The 22226-nt window shown below is 37.8% G+C and overlaps 1 protein-coding gene across 1 annotated transcript in view; it reads left to right on the top strand.

Annotated features, from left to right (window-relative positions):
- CDH8 (cadherin 8, type 2) overlaps nt 1-22226 on the top strand; it is a 392490-nt gene that overhangs the window by 201458 nt on the left and 168806 nt on the right. Inside the window, exons 4-6 of the mRNA XM_012660463.1 lie at nt 5342-5509; nt 9422-9609; nt 12756-13035. Coding sequence (XP_012515917.1) covers nt 5342-5509; nt 9422-9609; nt 12756-13035 — 636 coding nt within the window. The remainder of the gene's footprint in view (nt 1-5341; nt 5510-9421; nt 9610-12755; nt 13036-22226) is intronic.

Below are 22226 nucleotides of genomic sequence, written 5' to 3' on the forward strand. Positions count from 1 at the left end.
TTTTTTCGCGCCAAGGATATTCTGTGGTTTATGCAAGTCTAGATAGTCACAGGAGGGTCTAAATCTAAACCCTACAATGATTATTGAGTTGGAAATCTTCTAACGTCAAAGACAAATGTTGTAATAAGATAATTTTATCCGCTTCAAACTCCTGTCTTGGAGTTTCCACGGTTAAAAAAGTGATCTAAGTTGATTTTCTCTATTGTTTATTAAATACCCACATCGAAAAATTTACTAACTGCCTCAAAAGAAACATTTTGTCAGATTGCTTGTTCTAAAATTGAAAACACTGATTTGTTGTCAAGTTGGTGTAATGGAATCTTAACCATAGCAAGCCTCTGAAGTTGTTGCTGGGCATTGAGAATGTGTGACTGTAAGCATGCAAGGGACAGGGTCACTATTGTTGCTTGACCACTACTGTGAAAAAAGAGGGACACAATTCATGTCTTGGGCAATAGGAAGTTACTAAAATTGGCACCATCAAAAGGTGTTTCAAATTAGTTTGTTTTGGCAAAAAGAAGGGATTGGGAATCTCCTATCTTGCCTTTTTAAAACCAAAGTTGACAATGGGTAAGAAATGCCATTTAATTGAGGATTTAAGTCACTTTTTGATATTCGTAGGTCCAAATTTTTGTCTTCTGGAATCTGAGCAGGAAAACAACCTGCCCTAATTACTACATTTTCTGCTCTGAATCTGGTGGAATTTCATACCAAAAAATGATTTTAAAAATAGAGAAGGTCTCTCCCTTGTCCATAAAAGAAATACCTTAAAGCTACTAAGCTCGTGAGCAAAAATAAGGGAAAAGAAGTAGAAGGGAATTTTAAGATTATTTTAATTTTCTACTTTAGGAGTTTGTCAATATCTCGACGTATCTGCGGAGGTGAAATGATCTGCCTTTTGAATAGGAATAAAAAAAGTTAAGCAACATGTAAAGATAAGCCCCAATGTAAAGAGAAAAATAGGAGGATCAAGGGCACCTGTGATTTCACCTGTCCTGCCTTCATAGCCACAAGGTATCAGAAAAAGAGTTCCAGAAATTCTGCCTTGGATTTTGTAATGAGTTGCTGCTAGGTATGGGGTTGAGAATATAAGCAGTGGGCTCCAGCAAAGCAAGAACTGTTCATTATACAGTTTTAACTGAAGCCAATTAAATGTCCTGCATGCTCTAAAAATGCCCTGGAGAGACACCCTGCTTGCCTTAGAAATCAGAAAACCTACTCCCAAAGTTGTAGAAGAAAAGAGGGAGTGTGAAGACTCCCAGATGTGCAGCTGCCCAGCTGGGTCATCTTGAGCAACTCACTTAACTGAATCGGTATTATTCTCATTTTACAGACAAGGAAACAATCTTCCCTGCTTCCTCAAGCTTCTGGCCTCTGGACCACAATATATTATTACGTTGAAGTAATTCTGAACTGTAGATGTCTGTTTAAGAATGACATACTGGCAACATGTTTGGCACTTGGACAAAAGTACTAGTATCGTAACCATATCTTTTAGGGTCTTGCCAGGAATGGGGTGATTGTGGAGAATTTAATGAAGGAACTATTGGCAAAGGTATGGCCAGGTTAGGAGAGACCAATCAAGGGTTGATGAAGCACCTGAGGCTAGCAACAGAAGTGCCATTGTCACCCCTCTGCCTGAAGGAGTGAGTGGATGGGGCAAGTGTTGGACACTAGAGAGAGTTCTGCTATGACAACATCCCTAAATGACAACTCCAGAGTGGCCAAACACAGGATTATTTGTCTGGAACCTTACCCTGCTCCATTCTCACAAACTCCTAGGGTAACGTAGGTTGGTGGATCATAACAAAAATCCAGAAAGTGAGGGAGGTCAATAAAGTGATCTATTAAGGTCATGCTTCCATGCTCAGAATAAGTAGAGAGGGGTGGACTGTGGATCTGGGAGGGCAATTGGAGAATGCTCTGCACTCCAACCACCATCCAGATAGGTATGAAATAAAGTCTGGCTGGGGAAGGTGAAGGGGGAAGGGAAATGGCATCATTGGGTAGCTACTGTGTGCCAAGAACTTTATGACTTATCTCACATAATCTTCAAATATCTGCAATGAGAAGCTGGTTATTAACTTCATTTGACAAGGTGGGTTATGGAGTCCTGATGTGTTTAATGATCTGATCATAGTCACAAAGCTGGTAAGTTTATGACAAACAAACTTGCTTGGGTTTCATTATGAGGGAGGATTTATTAGGAAAATCAAACTTAGGAATATCCAGTGACCATTGAACAACATGAGTTTTAACCTCCATTTCTATGAAGGCTTTTTTCCCAATAAATATATTGGAAAAGTTTTTGGAGAGTTGCAACAATCTGGAAAAAAATTTGCAAATGAACCATGTAGCCTAGAATATTGAAAGAATTAAGAAAAAGGAATGTCATGAATGCATTATATATGTGTATATGTACCATTCTATTTATGTGTTAATTGACTGTTATTTTATCGGCAAGGCTTGTGGTCAACCATAGGCTATTAGCAGTTAAATTTTGGGGAAGTCAAAAGTTATACATGAATTTTTGTCTGCACAGGAGGTCAGTTCCCCTAAGCCCCATGCTATTTGAGGATTAACTCTATATGCATCTTAGATTGTATGAAGCTGTATACCTAATCCTTGAAGAGAATAAAGACATCTGTAATTTGTGGAGACCCATGAAACATTTATTGTCCTATTTGATAAGCATGGCCCTCCACTGTCATGCTTCCTTACTCATAGACACTAACCCAGGTGTGCTATTTTCAACCGAGTCAAAAGACTATTTTAATTTCAAGTGTCTGAGAGACATCACAGTTGTGTTTTGTTTTGTTTTAAGCTTCACTCTCACTATATATAAAAAAAATGATGAGAATAATAACATACTGATTTTCTTTGGCTTGGAAGAAGTTTGCAGGAATTATTCCACTCAAATAAACTGAAAGGTCTCATGTATCGACCTCACCTCATCAACTTTCTTGAAAAAAAGTTGATGCCTTCCATGGGGAATTATTAATATATTATTTTCCTCTGATTATTAGAAGCTCCATGTCAAATTCCTAAGTCCAGTGGATGGCTGTAGTTGGTGAAGACCTTAGAATGTGGTGGTATAAGCACACGTGTAAACGTTACGAGAGTAAAACAATTTTCTAATCTTTCCTGCTGAAAATTGGAGCCATAATGAAAATATTCCGGGTTATGAAAATATATGCATAGCAAAGTAGTTATCTTGGCATCTCAGCATGCTAATATGATGAGGTTTTGTTACGGCTGTTTCTGTTTTTTGCTTATTTATTTATTTATTCCCCCCTCGCCAATGCCTCACAGGAACCCAAATCTGAAAGGTTGCTATCTATTTTTTTTTCTTTCTATTTTTGTTTCAAACCATACAGTTATGATCTATGAGTTATATTATGATGTGATCAAATCCTGAAACAAAGCATTGCATTGAAAGATATTATCATATAACTACAAACGTTTCCATATAAGCACAGTTATCCAATTGAATGGGAAGCCCTGATATAAAACTGATGTCAGAGTTTAATAAAGTATGTAGGAACTCACAGCTCTTCCCAGAGCCTGCTCACTGCCTGGGTGGATTAGATTTCCCTGGCTACTTTTATGCCTCACTTGCTACTCAGATGATTCAGAGACCTGAACTCCTCACAAACTTTTCACAGACAGATGATTTAATTAAAAGATATGAGTCCAACAAAAACGGGATTACAACTTCAGAGATGGCCAAGAGAATGGTTCATCTTCCATTTGAATTGAACATTTATTGTGCCCCGGGGGTTAGAAGTGAAGGGGGTAAATTATCTTTAATCTGGACAGTTTCCTTTCATCCATTCAATAGGAATCTCTGGGCTAGTCGCAGTAATTTTTGTTATGGACATTTAGCAACATGGGGGGCATCTTATGACATAGAGTTAAATAAAAATGCAGGAAATAACATTCATGAGCACATATAGTAGTAACATTCATTGAGTATCGGGCAGGTGGGAGGGGGACGGAGGGGACGGGGAATATTCACAGTTAATGGGTGCGGTGTGCACTGTCTGGGGGGTGGACATGCTTGAAGCTCTAACTCAGGTGGGGCAAAGGCAATATATGTAACCTAAAGATTTGTACCCCCATAATATGCTGAATTAAAAAAAAGAAAATATATTATCATCATACTAATATATCTGTTAGTTGTTTAAAATGGGAAAAATTGAAATAGCTGCAATATCCACCAATATGGAAATGCTTAAGCTACATTCATACAGTTAAAAATTATGCAGCTATAGCAAGCAATGAGGTGAACCTCTATGTATTGACAAGAAACGTTCTCAAAAACATCTATTGTGAGGAAAAGAAAGTCTCAATAATACCTATAGTATGATCATGCTTGTGGTTAAATGTTTATATGTACATTTGTGTGCATATACCTACAATGGCTTTGGATTTATGCACACCAAAATTTCAGCAATATTTATCTATAAAAATGTATGGAAATAGGGAGAGATCTAAATAATTTTCAAAATAACTTTAGAAGTATCTAAGCAAACTTTGAATCTTTAACAAAATATTAAGTTTCTAATGAAACAGAAACAAACAGACCCACTTGAAACCCTGAACATATATCAGAAGAAAAAACACCAAGATTTTAGCAGTAATGATTTTATCATATTCATGTGATTTTCTTTTACCCACTTTTTTCCATATCTTCCTATTTTTCTAAAATACTTGTTACTTTTACAATAGAGAAGATGTAACTAAACAATTTAAATATAAATGTAGTTAAACAGTGCCTTAGGATTTAGATGCTTGACTATGTTAATTCTGATTGGTGTTTTATTCATCCGAGTCGATTCTAATAATGCATTTATTTCTTTCATCTCTCTAATGTATTTGTGAGCTTCAGAATAATTTATCTTTGACCTCAGAGCCTTCAAGCTATTTGTGTATTTACTCCTCTTGTAGGGGAATTGGGGTGTGTGATAAATTGTAGAATTCTTTCACATCCAGGGTTTTCCTGAGTAGATGAGCCTGTGTTATGATTTATACTTTAATTTGGTAGGGAAGGATATGGCAGTGTAGTTTCTAATGTATATTTTTGGAAGTTCTTTTTTATGCATTATAACAGACATTTTTGCAAGTTATCTGTAAACATTTACGACTACCATCTTTCTCAGTGTTGATATCAAAGACATACACCAATTAAATGTCAAAAGAACACAGAAAATTACCTGAGTGGGGACTTGATGTATGCACATGTGTGTGTTTGCATACATGTACATATGTGTGTGATTCATACATTCATTGCTGAATGAGCTCTCTGCCTGAAAGTCATTCTTCCATTTTCCTCCTCCAGCTATTATAAAAACTGCCCTGCCCAACATGGACAGAGAAGCCAAGGAGGAGTACCTGGTCGTCATCCAAGCCAAAGATATGGGTGGACACTCTGGTGGCCTGTCTGGGACCACGACACTCACAGTGACCCTTACTGATGTTAATGACAATCCTCCAAAATTCGCACAGAGTAAGTGAATTTCCTACACTGCCTGAGAATTTAAATATGATATTTCCACTTGAATTTATATTATAATTTTCAGTGACATTCTAAAAAACTGATAGTAACTGCTTAAGTGCAAGGTATGGCAATTCATATGTGTGTATGTGTTTGTGTGTGTGTGTGTGTGTGTGTGTGTGTGTGTGTGTGTAACAACCAACCATGTTGTCATAATCTTGGTACTAAATTTATTCCCACTCTACAGATTTCAAAGTTGAAAAAGTTTCCAAATATCAAGTATATAGTAACAGACAATTAGCACCAACGTATCTGACTACAAGATGTGTGTTCATTTCTCCTTTGCATGGTATCCCCATTAAGGAGACTTGAGAGGATGATAAAAATGCAGTTGAGATATTGTTCTCATTAGTCTCATTTGTTGTGTAAAAGACACAAACTCTCTAGTGTCTGAGGTGGGGAAGGCAAATATGCAGTCCACTTGCTACAACACATACACTACTCCTTCCTGCAACTGAGGAGACATCAGTAATCGTTGACTCTACTCTTCCTGGCTAAGGCCACATGCTCTGCCTTAGAAACTTTTGGGCAGCCACTGTCAGTGAATCAGGGAGACAATTGTTATTTGCCAACTTTCTTGTATGCTCATAGAACACTTCTTTTCTGAGCACATATCCAAGCAAGACGACAGACAGATTATTTGTTAAGTACAGCCTTTCTGACATGGAAACTTTTGAATTGAAATATGAAGGGTGAATAGGATTAGCTGGAACAAGGTGAAACCAAGGGAGCGAAAATGGATAGTGCAGATAAAAAGGATGTATGAAAGCCCTGTGTTCAGTTTTTTTTTTTTTTTGCTCTACATATAAGTGAGATCAGACAGTATTTTTCTTTCTAAGTCTGGCTTATTTCATTTAACATAATGCACTCTAGGTTCATCCATGTTTTGCAAATGACAGGATCTCCTTTTTAAAGGCTGAATAATATTCCAATGTGTGTGTGTGTGTGTGTGTGTGTGTGTGTACACACACCATGACTTCTACAGACATTCATTTGTCAATGGACACAAGTTGTTTTCATTTCTTGGCTAGTGTGAATAATGCCGTGATGAACATGGGGTGCAGACATCTTTCCAAGACTATTTTATTTATTGAAACATCCTATTGTACACCTTAAGTATATGCAATTATTTTTTAAAAAGCCCTATGGAAGAATGGTGGATGGCCATGTATGGTAATGAAAAGAATTTCACTGCAGCTGGAACACAAAGGGCCAAGGGGATAGTGTTACAACAAGAGGCTAGAGAGTTAGACTGGCAGGAATTAGCCATATTTGGAATTGTAGGACATTTTAGGTACCACGATCTTTATCCCAAGATCACTAGGAAGCCATTAAAAGATTGTAAATTGTAGGTTGCATGATACTAGGGAAATCAGAAAAAAATAAATAAATCTGGGCTTCTTCCAATGTCTTCTCTGCTTTGCAGCCAGTTAAAGCAGTATTTGCAATCATTCACGTAGAAGGTGATGGTGACTTTGGCAAGCCAGAGTGATTGCATTGGATGTGAGAAAGGTGTATAGGTATGATAAATATTTGAATTAATAATGACAAGTGTCTATGGATAGATTTCATTTTCAGATGAGGAAGGTAGGTTATCCTATTCCTGACATGAGAGATTTGATGCATATTGGTGCTGTTTGCTGGGATAAAAAATACCATAAGAAAACTGGCTTTTGTAGGGATAAAGGAGAGAGGGAATAACGTGGAGGTGAGATAGAGAGAGAGGGTGAGAGAGAGAGAGAGGTGGAGCTTGAAAATAACACATTTGAGGTGTCTTTAAGAATTTATCTGCAGAAATTCCAAGGTAGAAAAAATAGAAGAGATGCATTTTCATTAAAAATTTCAGAATTTTTACCCCTAGCCTTTCATAAATCAGACATCAATGCAACTCTTTTAAACAAAATTGTTGAAATGGAAAATACCATTTCTCTTATCCTTTCCCCTACTCTTTTATTTCCTTTTCAGTTGCCATTACAGTTAATGCTGTAATGGGCTACGTTTTTCTCAGAAAATTATTGTTTAAATGCAACAGAGGCAGATGAGTTTCAAAAGCAGTCCCTTTCTTAGAGGTAATAACTATTAGGTACGATCACACCGGTAGAGATGATTAGAAGGAGAATAGGAATGGATAAAGGAATGTCCCATTTGCTTGGTTTCCCAAGGCTCCCCGATGGAGGACTGGCAGCGAGGTGAGGCTCCTTGCTGGCTTATTTACTTAGCAAGCATACCTAAAGGGATAATCTCAAACCTTACCTGGAATATAAAGTTGGAAGGAAATGGAATCGTTACACCAATTATGAGTGAATTGGGAGACTTGTGCTCGATATGATGATTTTCAGCGCCTACTTTATAGCAAATATATCTGGAAAAAGTTTTTGTTCTCCAGCCCCAAAACTTTATGATTCTAAGAGACATTTCATTCCATTATTAAGTAAAGGGGGGTTAGTGCTAGAAGAAATCTTACTCATCATATAAACTGATCCTGTTATATTGGATAAAATAAGCCTTAGTTTATCCAAGGGACTCAGTGATTGAATTCAAACTAGAACTAGGTAATGTTCCCCAGATTTGATTTTTCCTTTTGGGTTTATAGTTCATTGAATGTTTATTTTTCCCTTGTTATGGTTGCAAGGGGACTAAAACTTCCTGTTTGTCTGAGTTGGAATCTCCCAGAATCAGACAATGAGACAAGACTTTGTAAATAGTTTAACTTAAAGATGATCCCATAAAACACCAGTGGGGAAATGAGAGAGTTAGAAGGAGAGTCAAAAAATGTGTATTATCAAGCCAGCTACCACTGTGGGCGACTGGAGCCTTAATAAATTGGGGAGAGTCTGGACCATTGTAAAAAAAGAAAAGAAAAGAAATAAGAAAAGTTATCCTACCAGAGAAAGGAGGAGTCTAGGATTTTACACACTAACTCCTGTGAGTCTTTGAGGGCTGCTTCTGCAGGGGCATTAACTCCCTGGCAGTTCTGACCTGACATGCAGTGGGCAAAATGGGTTCTGAAGGCCAGAAAAACCCTCAGGCAAATAAACGCGGGAGTTGGCAGGTAGATGCAGGGCAGGTGTGCACTACAGTGGTAATGGCCAGAGGTTATGGCTAGGGCACCAACTGCTCCCCTTTCACTAGTGACAGTGAGTGACACCACTGTAACAACTAAAGTGATTCGAATAAAAATGGGACTAATGCCACTAATTAATTACATTTTTACTGCTCCTGTAGGAGAATGAATATACACTGTAATTGTATTTTGCCTAGGGAGTTTTAAGGTAAGATTTTGGTCTTCAGAGCAATGAGGACTTTAGTAACAAGAGGAGTGTTTCATGTGTCTGAACAGCTTGCTGCAGGGCACAGCAGAAGGTTAGTAATTGGATTTTATCAAAAATAGTCTAAAAGTCTGTAAATATAAAGGTAAGTTCAAAAGTGATTTTCAGTGTGTTGCACATTGCATCTTTCTGTGCTGAAATTAGCTTAGTATGTTATGTTGGACAATAATGAATATCCCCGCGGGCAGTCAATGTGATCATGCAACAAACTGGAAAGAACTTAGATGTAGACTCACTAATATCCTGATATAACTGCTCCAAATATATACTTGGTAAACATGTGGCGTAATAAGTTCCATATCTCAGACGAGTCTTGAAAAGGCATCATTCCTCCTCCTGAGAACTATTTATCTCTGACTCAGCTAAAAGATTTTACATTGCACAAGGGAAAAGGCTATTTCTGCCTTTTCCATCACTGTCTTGCTAGCATCTATGGAACACCCAGAACAAAGGAGGTGCCCGATAGAGACTTGCTAAACGAATTAATGAATTGTTGGAACGTGTGTAATGCTCATTGTTTCTCCTCTTTCGTAAGGTCTGTATCACTTCTCAGTACCAGAAGATGTGGTTCTTGGCACTGCAATAGGAAGGGTGAAGGCCAACGATCAGGACATTGGTGAAAATGCACAGTCATCATATGACATCATTGATGGAGATGGGACAGCACTTTTTGAAATCACTTCTGATGCCCAGGCCCAGGATGGCATTATAAGACTAAGGAAGGTAAGCTAAGGAAGATTTCATTCGTCTTCAAAATACCTTTGCGAAACTTGAGTTTTAACATTTGAGAGAGTTGAGTGGACTTCCCAATAGAATCTCAAAGCTCGTAGACTTTGAGCTTTTAAATGGAAGACCAAGTGATGAGTAGAGTCCCTGTGGCACCTCCTGTCTCTTGGGCCCGTTCCCCATTTCAACTAAAGTTCTGGTAAATGGTCACCGTGGTGGTGCCAGCCTCCCATCTCACCCATTATTTCTATCCCCATCTATGCTTTTCTCTAAGCCACCAGAATTTGCTCAATCCTTGTATAGGACACACCAGTTATGTGGGGAAGTCAGTGCCCTAAAGGTGACCCTCAACAAAGGGTGAGAAAAATTGGTGATCAATTACTATTATTGGAAGAGGCATACTGGTTAAGGTTCACAAGAGGATTTTCAGTTGCCCACAGAGGTGACATGTTCAATGATTTTTAGTCTTTCCCTATATAACTATCTTCATTGTGTAAGCTTCTGCTTCCTTAAATATCTTTCCCAAACACATTGAAGTTTCGCAAGTTGAAGGCTGTGCTCTCGGGGAAATTCAGAGACAGGCAGAACATTTAGATTCAGTTATCCCAGCTAACTCTGGTGCATGAAGGACAGGGCCAACTCTGACACCACTGGCTACTCCAGACTATGCGTCAACAATTTAAACATTATGGAAAATTAAGCTAATCTCTGCCTTGCTTTTGCATCTTCACAACTAGTCCAATAACGCATGACAATTTGAGAGTGCTTTTGTCAGCATCCAGTTTTTGATGGTAGATGTGAAAGATTCTGTACAACATTTTGTATTTGTATTTCTCATCATGATATCTACATTCATAAGATATGTGTAGGACACAGTTCATTATTTTATGAGCACCAAGCATTTGCAAGGAAAAATACTCTTTCATCCTCATCGTGATTACTTTGTTTGATATTGTTCTTCAGAACATTGTCATGAATTAGGTCAAGCTCATTTTTAAATAGATTTGCTTGTTCTTGAATAAAAAGATAGACAGTGGACCACAAAATTGGGAGACAATAATTTTTCCCTCTTTCTTGATCAGCATTACATTGATATGACTGTAAAGTTATCATCTAATTCTCTGTCATGTTGCACAGAGACCTATTTTCATTGGTCCTGCTCTTAAAATCTCCCATTGAAGAGATATTAACAATGGAAACCTGGAGTTTTCTGGATATACTTTTATTTAAAAAGCATTAAAAATCAATGTTGATAAAAATACGGCCACATTTATTTTAACTCCCTGTTTAGCAACACTGTTTTTATACCAGGATCCTGGTTTGAGTTTAGAATTAAGAGTTGCAAACTATTTAAAAACTCATGTTTGAAATAGAGTACAGTATAATTATACATGAATCAATTATCAAATAACCCAGAGCCACATTTTCTCTGGCAAATGGTTCGTAATGTCATTTTTATTGTTATTATTAACTCCTATCTTTTGTTGCCATAAGATGCTTTTATAAACTGAAACAATTAGCCATTTGCTGTATTTTCATTCACTGTTATTCATAAACTTGAAAGCATATACTATGCACCTTGATGCCAAGAAACACACATATTTTACTCTAGAGAACAATGTGTAGGGAGTTGTATTTCTGCAATTTATGGGCCCCCTTTTTTGTCTGATAAAATTCGAAGGGCACTAGAATGTGTTTGGATACATTGTCTTTATGTTGAGCTAAGAATTAAACAGGACATAGTCTGTTATGCTTAATAATGTTTGTGACGAATTTTAAATTGCAAAATTGTTACAGCAAAGATGATTGGAAAATTGTGAATATGCTTATGTTGAATCATCTATTCAGAGATACACGTGTCTAGTAATTTCAGAATAGACAGGGAAGTGAGCGTGTGCCTTGTTTACTAGAAAATATTGCCCCCAAAACCCCAAGTCCCATTAGATCTAAATTCAAATATAAAAATTAACACAATATTTTTAAATAAGAACATATATTTAAGTTTGCGCAGGAGTTCTACAAGAGTTCATTGATGCCAGCTCGTGTTCCAGCTTCTTATAATTTGAAAATATGCATTGCAGATTCAAAGTTCTGTTTCTTACGAGGAACTGTAATGCAGAAATAAACTATCTCCTTGAACTTCGACAGACTTGCAGCCTTGAAATCTGAATGATTGTGAGTTTCCTAGAACTGGACTATAAGGCTTCTGATGCAGACAGGCTTCTGGTTTATTTAACGGGACTATGCTCTTTTTCCCTAGCTTTATTTACCTAGGTCATTGACTAAAGTCTCTTGGACTTAATTTAGGTAATGGAGTATCAATATGTGAGAAATAGTGTCAGAGTGCAATGAGGTAGTTTCAAATTGCTTTTAAATGTTTGGTGGGAGCACAAACATACTCAGTTATCTACTTATACTGCTCACTCTCTTCTTTCTTCCGCATATAAACACAAGTACATACCTATGTATCGGCCTACACATGTCTTTATGCGCCCACCTGCTTCATAGCATAGTACTCATAATAGAGATCTTCTAAGAATGTCCTAAAAAATAATAAACCTCATTTTAGCCACATGATCAGTAGAGTAGCAATGCTTTGGAAGTGAAATAAGAAAACACTCTTTGTTGGGATTAGTACTAAATTATGCTTTATAATGTCTCCTTGGACTAAACAATGATTATTTCTAGTTCTTTACATTTCACACTCTGTTGCAGAAACGATAAAATATTCTTTCCAGATCGAGATTGCGTTCGATGCTGTCTTATCTCCTACCAGCAGAGGCCCGATTAACTGGCTGATCAGTATGCGGGTCATGCCATCACTAGTAAAATTTTATTATGACTCTGAAGTGAAATTTTGATGGCACAATTCATGACTGTGAATATTTTGCGAATTCCAAGTGAAATGAGCAAAACAAAACAAAACAATAGAAGATTAGATTCACTGAGCTTGTATAATAAACAGATATCAATAAATGCCTGTAAAATTTACAGGTTGAATCTGGGGGACTGGAGAGTGATCCCATTAAAGGCTCAAAAATGGGCTTAAATGCACATAACTTTCATCCATCAGCATTATACTCATTTGTTCTTGCTGCTGTGATCATTAGTGAGAAACATCCGTCTTTGTCATTTCTTAACAGCCTCTGGACTTTGAGACCAAAAAATCCTATACACTGAAGGTAGAGGCAGCCAATGTCCACATTGACCCACGTTTCAGCAGCAGGGGGCCTTTCAAAGATACGGCAACAGTCAAAATTGTTGTTGAGGATGCGGACGAGCCTCCTGTCTTCTCCTCACCGACTTACCTCCTTGAAGTTCATGAGAATGCTGCTCTGAACTCTGTGATTGGGCAAGTGACCGCACGTGACCCTGACATCACTTCCAGTCCTATAAGGTATTTCTCTTTAAAAAGGAATACTGGCTAGTGCAAAGGACAAGCAAATCAATACAAAATGCAGTTATGTCTGTTTTCTGTGTGGCTGCCTTTGGGACTTAGGCTCACAGGACCAAAGAATTTTGGTTAACACATACTATGTTGTGTGTGTGTGTGTTTGTGTGTGCGCACGTGTGCAAGTGCACATGTGTGCCTACTAAGTGCTACAGAAAGAGCCCATAGCCAGGAACATCAAGGTAAATAAATCTATTCCAGCTCGAGGAAAATGCAAAGTTGCAAATGTTTTGCAACACATTTGGGTGGATCTTCTTATTTTTATTTTTTGCTCGTTTGTGCTTTTTATTTTATTATTTTTTATTTGAGGCTTGGAAAAGCATTGCTAGTTTGACTTCAGTCTCTTTTGACAGTTACAGTGAATTATATATTAGAATTTAGAGGCATGAGACTACCATATCAACGCATTAAGAGGCTCCTATTTTATTTCTGTGTTTGGTGTTTGGCTTTGAAATTATCTTTTTATCACTTTGTGGGCATTTCTGATAGGTCAGCATATTTGGTTTGGTGTCCTTTAAACAAAAATCATTCTCTGCTGTTTCAAAAATACTTTCCCTGCTCAGATTTTTTTCCCCAGCATGAGAAATAATCCTTTATTAAAGTTTTTTCTGTCTTTTTCAGAAATGAAGCTCAATTCTATTTTTTTTTCTGTTGAACTGTACACATCTTTTCTCTTTTGCCCATCACCCAAATGACAGTACAAGTGTTCAAGCTGAATCGCTTTCTTCCAAAAGCACAATGAAAATCTATAACTTGTATAGTAGTCTCCAAGGGTGAAGTGTTAGCTAATGATGTGTTTGAGTGTGGATTTCAAATATTGTCTTAGAAATATTTGTTGCACGAGAAAGAGAGAGAGAGAGAGAGAGAGAATACTAGATAGAGAAGTACAATTTTAAAGAATTGTCCAGCTAATCTATGAGTTAGATGTCAGCTATACCAAACGTTTTCCATTTCCAAGCCACAGATATCTAGGGCAGACAGCTTTCCGATTACTTTATTCAAGGAAACTTTAGACAAGTGAATTTTCTGCAGGTTTTATTTATTCACATTTTAAAAATGTATTAAATTCCCATTACTCACAAGGGTGCTAGAACTATGAGGCTTAGAGTGAAACCCTGCAGAATAATCAATGCCCCAAATAATTTGAGTTTGCACAAAAGAAACCCCACATTATGTTCAGATCAAGAACAGTCTTTTTCCTTGGACACAAACCATTTCTAAATTCAGCATAATTAACAAAAGCGTACCCTGTAAGTATACTAAGAAAGCATCTTTCAGAAGAGCCCAACCTCTGAGAAGATAAAACTCCACCAGGGATTTGAGGAATGGTCTGTTGGCCATTCTCACTTCTGAAGAAATGCAACAAACTGTAGACATACACAAAGTCCCTTGTTTGGCTAAGAGAATGATATCTATCCAAAGGTCAAGTGTTGAATGCAAGGGTAGGAAGTATACAGAAAAATAAATTTAGGTGGGCATCCATTTCCTGATAATATAGTGAAGTCGTGCGATGGCTTTATGCTGGAATGCTGATATAAATAGGGACAACAATATTTGTTGAGTGAATAAATCTGCCCTGTCTTCATGTACTCAATTTCCTCTGAAAGGAACTCAAAAAAGAGCCATTGCCACTTTCTTTACATTTCCAAGCATGAGACAGAATGTGGAGGGGGGGAAACAAGATTAGGTGACCCAACAGACCAGTCACCGGGCCAGTTTAGCACTTAATTTGGTTGATGACGTTCCTACTTTTGTCCACTAGGAGTGCATAAGGGCTCAGGAGTTTGCCAAGCCCAGGACCCTGGGGGATAATCAGAGTTACGATATGGGAACATTCCCACATAAACCCCAAACATGGAGTTTATAGTACGGGAGGGAATGAACTTGGTGTCCAGAAACATGTTCTGAATTATCTAGAGTTGAGGTTGGGGGAACTTTTCATACCAGAGTGATAAAGTAACCTCAAATAGGCAGAGCTGGGTTTAAATCCAGATTCATAGTTCCTCACATTGTTTTTGCACATTTTTTAACCTCTTTGTTCTACTGATGCAGAAATGGAGATTTACTGATACTAATTCCAGTTCCCAGGGAATCGAATGCTGAATCTCACTGTAGTTGATCGTTATTATTAATATTATTGTTATTGCTGTGTTTATGATTGCTATTGCTATATTTATTATTGCCACTGGGAGGAAAGGTATGCGTGGAGGAAGCTTGAGGCTGTTCGGAAATAACTGTCCAGCTTACAAATATTTCATTTTCAGGCAAGCTAAAAAGGGATTTGAGGTTGTGTTACCAGGAAGAGATGGACAGATAAAGTACCATTCGATGACACAGACATATCTGTGCTTCTGATGGATGTCAGGCAAGTGCTAGTTCCTTGGCATCTATGGTCCTACTCAAAGAAGGGATGAAGGCTGTTTCCAAGCATTTACAGCAGCATTTGATGACTCGTTCAGAACGTGGGCCCCACACAGTTCTGATTGGAGGCGGATTGGCTCCGTGGGATAAGAATGTAAGAATCACAAACTGCATTTTTCAGCATCGGTTCTGCATTTCTGCAGTTCCCCGCCCCCACCTCCACGCCACTTGGGTTATAGAGAGAGGCTTTCCTCTCCCTACGCACAATTGGTTAATCTGAGTAGGAAATTATATTTCCTGACTAGCCAGAGCAATGCATACTTCCTTATGAGTCTAGCAGGCAGATTTAGAGCCATTTAACCTTTTTAAACAGAACTAGAGGACATGGATATATAGAGAATTGCTAGGTAACGAATAGCTATGCATTATTTTCTCTTTCGGACTGTTGTATTTTATATGCTGACAAGACTGTATGCATCTTTTAGGACAATGTTTAATTTGCCATCCCTCAAGAAATAGGCATTTATCATGGTATCTGCCACGTTAAAACGTGCATTTACTGGTTGGTCAGCTTCCCGTGAGGCTCAACATTTTAGAGCACATTGTCAACCTAGAAGTATCATGTGTTTTAAAATTCTTATGCCTATATTTACATCTATATCTGTATATGTATCTATATGTCTGTATATTCCCTGCCAGGGGAAAATAAGCAGTGCCATAGAGCAAAATCCATAGCCTTGCCCTGTAATTTTCAGGAACATTAATTATGTCTTTGCTACTTTCTGCAATACTATGTGTCTTTCAGTAACATCGAATGAAGTTGTGTCAATTATTTAAGCGATGATACATTTTGAACTTAGAGAGACTAAGGCTCAAATCATATCACTGCTACTTTCTGGTCAGACATCCAGTGTCTGGAATTCTCTGAGATTCAGTTTTCTTATCCATATGGGATAATATCTTCCTCACAGGGTTACTGAGATCATTAGGTGAATTATCAAATAAAATGTGTAGTAGCTAGTAGCATCACCAGTTAATACAAGGTTAGCCAGCATCAATTTCATATCTTAAATGAAAATTAAAAATCTAGTGCTTATTTTAGCAGAGATTTGTCTACTAAAGGTAGCTGACCATGTGCAGAATGATCTGTTTGTTAAGAGTTATATGCTAGTCTAATTAACCTCATTTAATTAGAGGTTGACATATGAGCACTTAGTCTAATTTTCCCCAGCTAATGTTATGAATATTGTTACCAGTGAATACTTAATATGTATTAGTGACTGTGCTAAATATACTCATTTCATTCTCTAACACCCATAGGAAACAATATGTATAATCACTGTCCCCATTTAACAGACGAGAAAACTGAGGATTAGAAGACTAACTCACCTAGTACCACACAAATAGTTATGAGTGAAACTGGAATGTGTACCTAGGTTTCCATGATGATACAATGCCTGTTCTTTATCCCTATGGGACAGTCCCTTCCTTTCCCTGTGATCAACTCCAGCTGTGTCTGTACAATTTAGGATGACTTAACAGGTTCAATTTTAATTGAAACAATAAACTGTTCATTCTCTAATTGGCATCATCAAATCCAGGATTCATATGAGGAAAGAAGGAAAATCAAGTCTGTGGCATTACCTAGAGTATGGGTGGGGTGTTCCTCGCTCGTCTGTCTAGCCACTTTGTATGGTTTGTTATTATTAGCTCTGAATCATTGTGTTGTATGAGGTGAAGGGAGAAGCAATGTTATTTTTATTTGATAAATCAGGCATTGTGCCAGGCTCCTATTATGTATCATATCACTTAATTTTCACAAAAGACACCAAGAAGTAGTCAGTACAATTTCAGTTTTATGGAGAAGGAAATCTAAAGGGATGAACTGCCTGTGCTTGGTGATATAGCAGATGGATTCAGAACCAGGCTTTAAACCCAAGTTCCATCTGACCAGTAGCCGCTGTGTCTGTGCATGCTCCATTTAGGTTGTAGAATCTTGAGTGAGGAGTAGGATGATAGCGGCTGATATTTATTGAGCTCATACTTTGTGACCGACACTCTAAACTGATGCTATATGCAACCAATAATTTATATTTAAGGTAAAAATTCCTAGCACAGAGTAGGCATTACAAATACCTCAGTGCTTTTATGCAAACCTGCTATGGCCCATTTTTTTTCCTCTGTAAATTTATTTTCAAGTATCCATTGGGTGCTGCCATGGCTTTGAGATGGTATGTGATTGTTTCTAAGGCAGTCGTTTCCTGTTTCTTTCCAAGCATCACTGCATGAGCTGCTTAAATTAAAGTGGGAACGATGGCCATTCAGCAGACAGAGTAGGAAGCTGACATGTGATTGTGGTGGCCACAGTGCTCTGTTGTCTTAATTCCTCATTGGAATATAAGTGCTCACTCAATACAGGTGCATTGCATTTAGGTTGATCTTATGGAATTTTTATAATTCATCTCAATTACCAGCCTGGCTGCTAATGAGCTCTTCTGAAAACACTGTTTACAGACATGGTATCCAATGATGCTAAAACAGAAATATTTCGTACCGTAAAGATCTTGGTGTTAATTTGGGTGGTTGACTGTGTATTAATTGATCCCCTCCTCAATCTTGCAATAACTCCCATTTTTGGTAAGAACCTAGATATTGTGTGTGTGCGTGTCGCGCACGCTCATTTTTGTGTCATAAGAACACTTAATATGAGATCTACCATCTTATAAGATTTATAAATGCACAATAGAGTATTATTAGCTATAGGTACAATGTCATATAGCACATCTCTAAAACTTACTCATTTTGCATAACTAAAACTTTATGCATGTTGATTAGCAACTCCACATCTCCCACACACCCCCACCCAATGCCTGGCAAACACAATCCTTCTCTCTGATTCTTTAAGTTTGACTATTTTAGATATCTCATGTAAGTGGAATCATACAGTATATGTCCTTTTGTGACTGGCTTATGTCACTTAGCCTAATGTCCTCAACATTCATTCATGTTGTTGCATATTTCAGGATTTTCTTCTTTTTAAAAGTTGAATAGTATTCCATTGTATCTACATACCACATTTTCTTTATCCATTCATTAGTCAATGAAAATTTACGTTGTTTCCACATCTTAGCTATTGCAAATACAATGAATGTGGAAATGCTAATGTTTCTTCAAGATCTCAGTTTCAGTTGTTTTATATAAATACTCCGAAGTGGGATTGCTAAGTCATATGGTAGTTCTTTTTTAAGTTTTTTGAAGAGCTTCCATTCTGTTTTCCATAACAGCTGCATCATTTTGCATTCCCACAAACTGTGTACAATATTTTTAAATAATTAAAACTTGGTTCATTTAATTCCTGCACTCCCATGGCCAGGTAAAAGTTTGGTTGTCTCCCGATTCAAATGTACCGTCTCTTTCAACACTGTTTCCAAAAACTCACTGTACCTGCTTATTCAACTAACAATAATTAATTCATTGTCGTATATTCATATGCCCATCTATGCATTCATTCACATTAATTCACTTATTCATTCATGTATATTTTAGCTTATTTAGTTGTCCAAATAATATCAGTTAAACCTATAATTTTTCAGGAAATTTCTATAAAGACACAGCCTCTGCCTTTGTGAGCCTAGAATAAGGAGGCTGACTGAATACCCCTGGAAAACTGAATCCCTTCACAGTTATCTAACTGGTCTTTTATATATGCTATCTGAAAATGATATATAAAATCAGGTTATAGAGCTTTAGGGGCCACATGGAGGAAGAGGCTTCCTAATGAAATTTGAATAAAAGCAACCATAGATATCCAAGGATGCCAATAATTGAAAGCGAAAATATCTCACACTGTAGAGAACCTAGTGGTAATTTTGAGAGTGGTTGTAATTTATTATTTTCTTTCATTTTTTATCTCTCCCCCTCTTTCTTTATCTCTGACTATAAAGAAATTATTTGAGTAGAAAAAAAGCTCCTTTTTCTCTTTAGAGGAATAATAAATGATATGTGATACAAAGACCTTAGAATTCTGGGACTAGCAGAACTCAGATAATATTATTTATTAAAGCAGTTAGAGCAACCGGTGGAGCAATTAGAGGCGAAAAGCTGAAAACTTGTAGATGGAATTTTTGATACTCAAAGTGCATGCGAGAAAATGTTAAAATGGTTTCTTTAGGCATAATAACAGAAGCTAGAATGAAATTAAGCAGTGAGAAAGAAACAGTTGGAGTTCAGTGGAATATAATAACTGATTCATAACTAAGGGGTTTATTTCATTATGTGTGGCTCTAAATAGCATCTTCACTTGCGGTTGGCTCAAAATTTTATCTTCCTATAAATTTTCTATATAGAGGCTGCAAACCAATGTTTAACAAAACATTTCTTATAATATCAAAGTGCATTTATGCCTGTTAAATTTGAAAAATAGATACACACTGTCTTTCTCCAAGGACAGTGTCTCCCTAATGGAGCTCTAAGAAACACTATTGGGACTAAAGATATTGTGACCAGATCCATCTGAAATCAAATTTCTTTGCTGTAGGCTCTTGCAGGTGAGTTGCTAAGGTGCCTTGCACTCTCTGAGGAGGAAAGAATGTAAGCAGCCCATTTGATCTTTTTTTTTTCTTTTTTTGAGACAGAGTCTCACTGTGTTGCCCGGGCTAGAGTGCTGTGGTGTCATCCTAGCTCACAGCAACCTCAAACTGCTGGGCTCAAGCGATCTTTCTGCCTCAGCCTCCCGAGTAGCTGGGACTACAGGCATGCGCCACCATGCCCGGCTAATTTTTTTTTCTATATATTTTTAGTTGTCCGATTAATTTCTTTCTATTTTTGAGTAGAGACGGGGTCTCGCTCTTGCTCAGGCTGGTTTCAAACTCCTGAGCTCAAACAATCCACCCGCCTCGGCCTCCCAGAGTGCTAGGATTACAGGCGTGAGCCACCGCACCCGGCCTCCATTTGATCTTTGAACCGCGTTTGGCTATGCAGAGTATCTGGAGCACACTGACAGCCATGCTAATGTAAGGGAGGGCCACTCAGGTTTCTGTGCTGATCTGTGCTTTGGATTCTGATGCATTGAACAGTGCACATATCATTTGTTCTCAATAGATTGCTGTTTTATGAATTTCACCCATTTTTCTTTCCAAAGAGCTTACTAAACTGAAAAGAACTCATGACGTTAGTGAATACTTTGTTTCCATTACACTAGGCCAGGGATCAGCCTCTGCACCAAATCTGGCCTGTGACTTTTTTTCTAAATAAAGTTTTATTGGAACACGGCCACTGTCATTCTTTTATGTCCTACAACTGCAGAGTTGAGTGGTTGTGACAGAGAGAGTATAAATTGCAAAATCTAAAATATCTGCTGTACAAAAATGTTTGTTAGCCCCCACACTAGACTCAGGAATTGGATTTCTATCAGTAATTTGAAGGGTTGGCTCCTACATCATGCCAGGATTTTACTCTGTCTCAGAAATTCCCTAAAGATAAAATTCTTAAAATAATTTCTAAAACATTAACAGTCAAACAAATTCTTTGTATCAGCATCTAGTTACATGTGATGGGAATTGTCATTTCCCACACTTGCCTTAGATCCCCTGGAACCTTAATACTTGTGGGGCCCGTGACAGCACACACCCGTATTGAGTTTGCCAGAAAAAGCTGGCATCTTTAGTACAGCTTTTGGAGAAATTTCCATAACTATCATACAGGATGTAAAGGGGCATCCTGACAAATACTGCGATGCTTACCTGCTTGGAGTGGCGAATTTATTTGTTAGCTTCACGGATTTATTATGAAACCATGTGTTTTTCCTCCAGACCTCAGTGATGGTGGCTATAATAAAAAGGTTTGGAATTGAGGCTGGTGACGGTCTTAGCCAACCCCAAGCCTCTGCATTTCAATGTCTTGGCAAATTCTCTGACTTTAGCAGCTTTTCTCTGTCTAAATGCATGAGGTGGAATGAACCAGAATTTCACTCAGAGTAGACTTGCTGTGGTATGTTCATTAAAGTCTCACATGTATTCTCCAGGAAGATAGCAGGTATTCAGCAAGGGCTTCTGAAAATATTTTGTGCATCTTTTACACATGCATATTGAGCATTTTAGGATTGTGTCCTTTGCATATATCTCATTTACGCTTTGTCACATTAACTCTATGAATGACACATATTTTTATTCCTATTAAACAAACGTGTTACAGTTGTGCTTTATGGAAGTAGATGAAGTTTGAGGTGCAAGGTGTTTTTTTAGGGATCAGCACCTAAGAAAGCCCGATGAGCAGGGGGGGTGGAAATCAAATTGCAACTCAATCCTAGCAAAACCTTGGCCCAACTTAGCGGGTCTCTCTGGAATTAATATTGCCCATCAGAGGAGTTCTACATCACGCCAACATGGTAGGACCTTTACACTTCTGTTTGCTTAATCTCCAGCCAGCTCCTGGAGAGGGGACTCCCTGAAACTGAGGTGGACCCTAGGAGTGGATAGTTGGAAACTGTCTACTTACCACGACCCTCACACCTCTGGCGTCCTTCCTGGAAAGGGGATCTGCACAGCACATTTCCGTGTCTACCATGGATAAGCTCACTCAATCTCTGTAGTAATGAAGTCATTTGATGAAATTTACACTGCCAGCTGTCTAGCTCCCAAATCCACACATTGCCACCATACTTCTAAACCTACGATGTCTTTCCTTAGGTCAACATACATTTGCCACACATTCCGAGATGCAGACACCATAGGGGCAAATCAAGTTGCCATAAATGTTATCAGTGTGGTATGGTAAACCTGGCTGTTAGTTAATAATAGCTATC

Source organism: Propithecus coquereli, unplaced genomic scaffold, assembly GCF_000956105.1.
Source record: "Propithecus coquereli isolate 6110/MARCELLA unplaced genomic scaffold, Pcoq_1.0 Scaffold67, whole genome shotgun sequence".
NCBI classification, from domain to species: domain Eukaryota; kingdom Metazoa; phylum Chordata; class Mammalia; order Primates; family Indriidae; genus Propithecus; species Propithecus coquereli.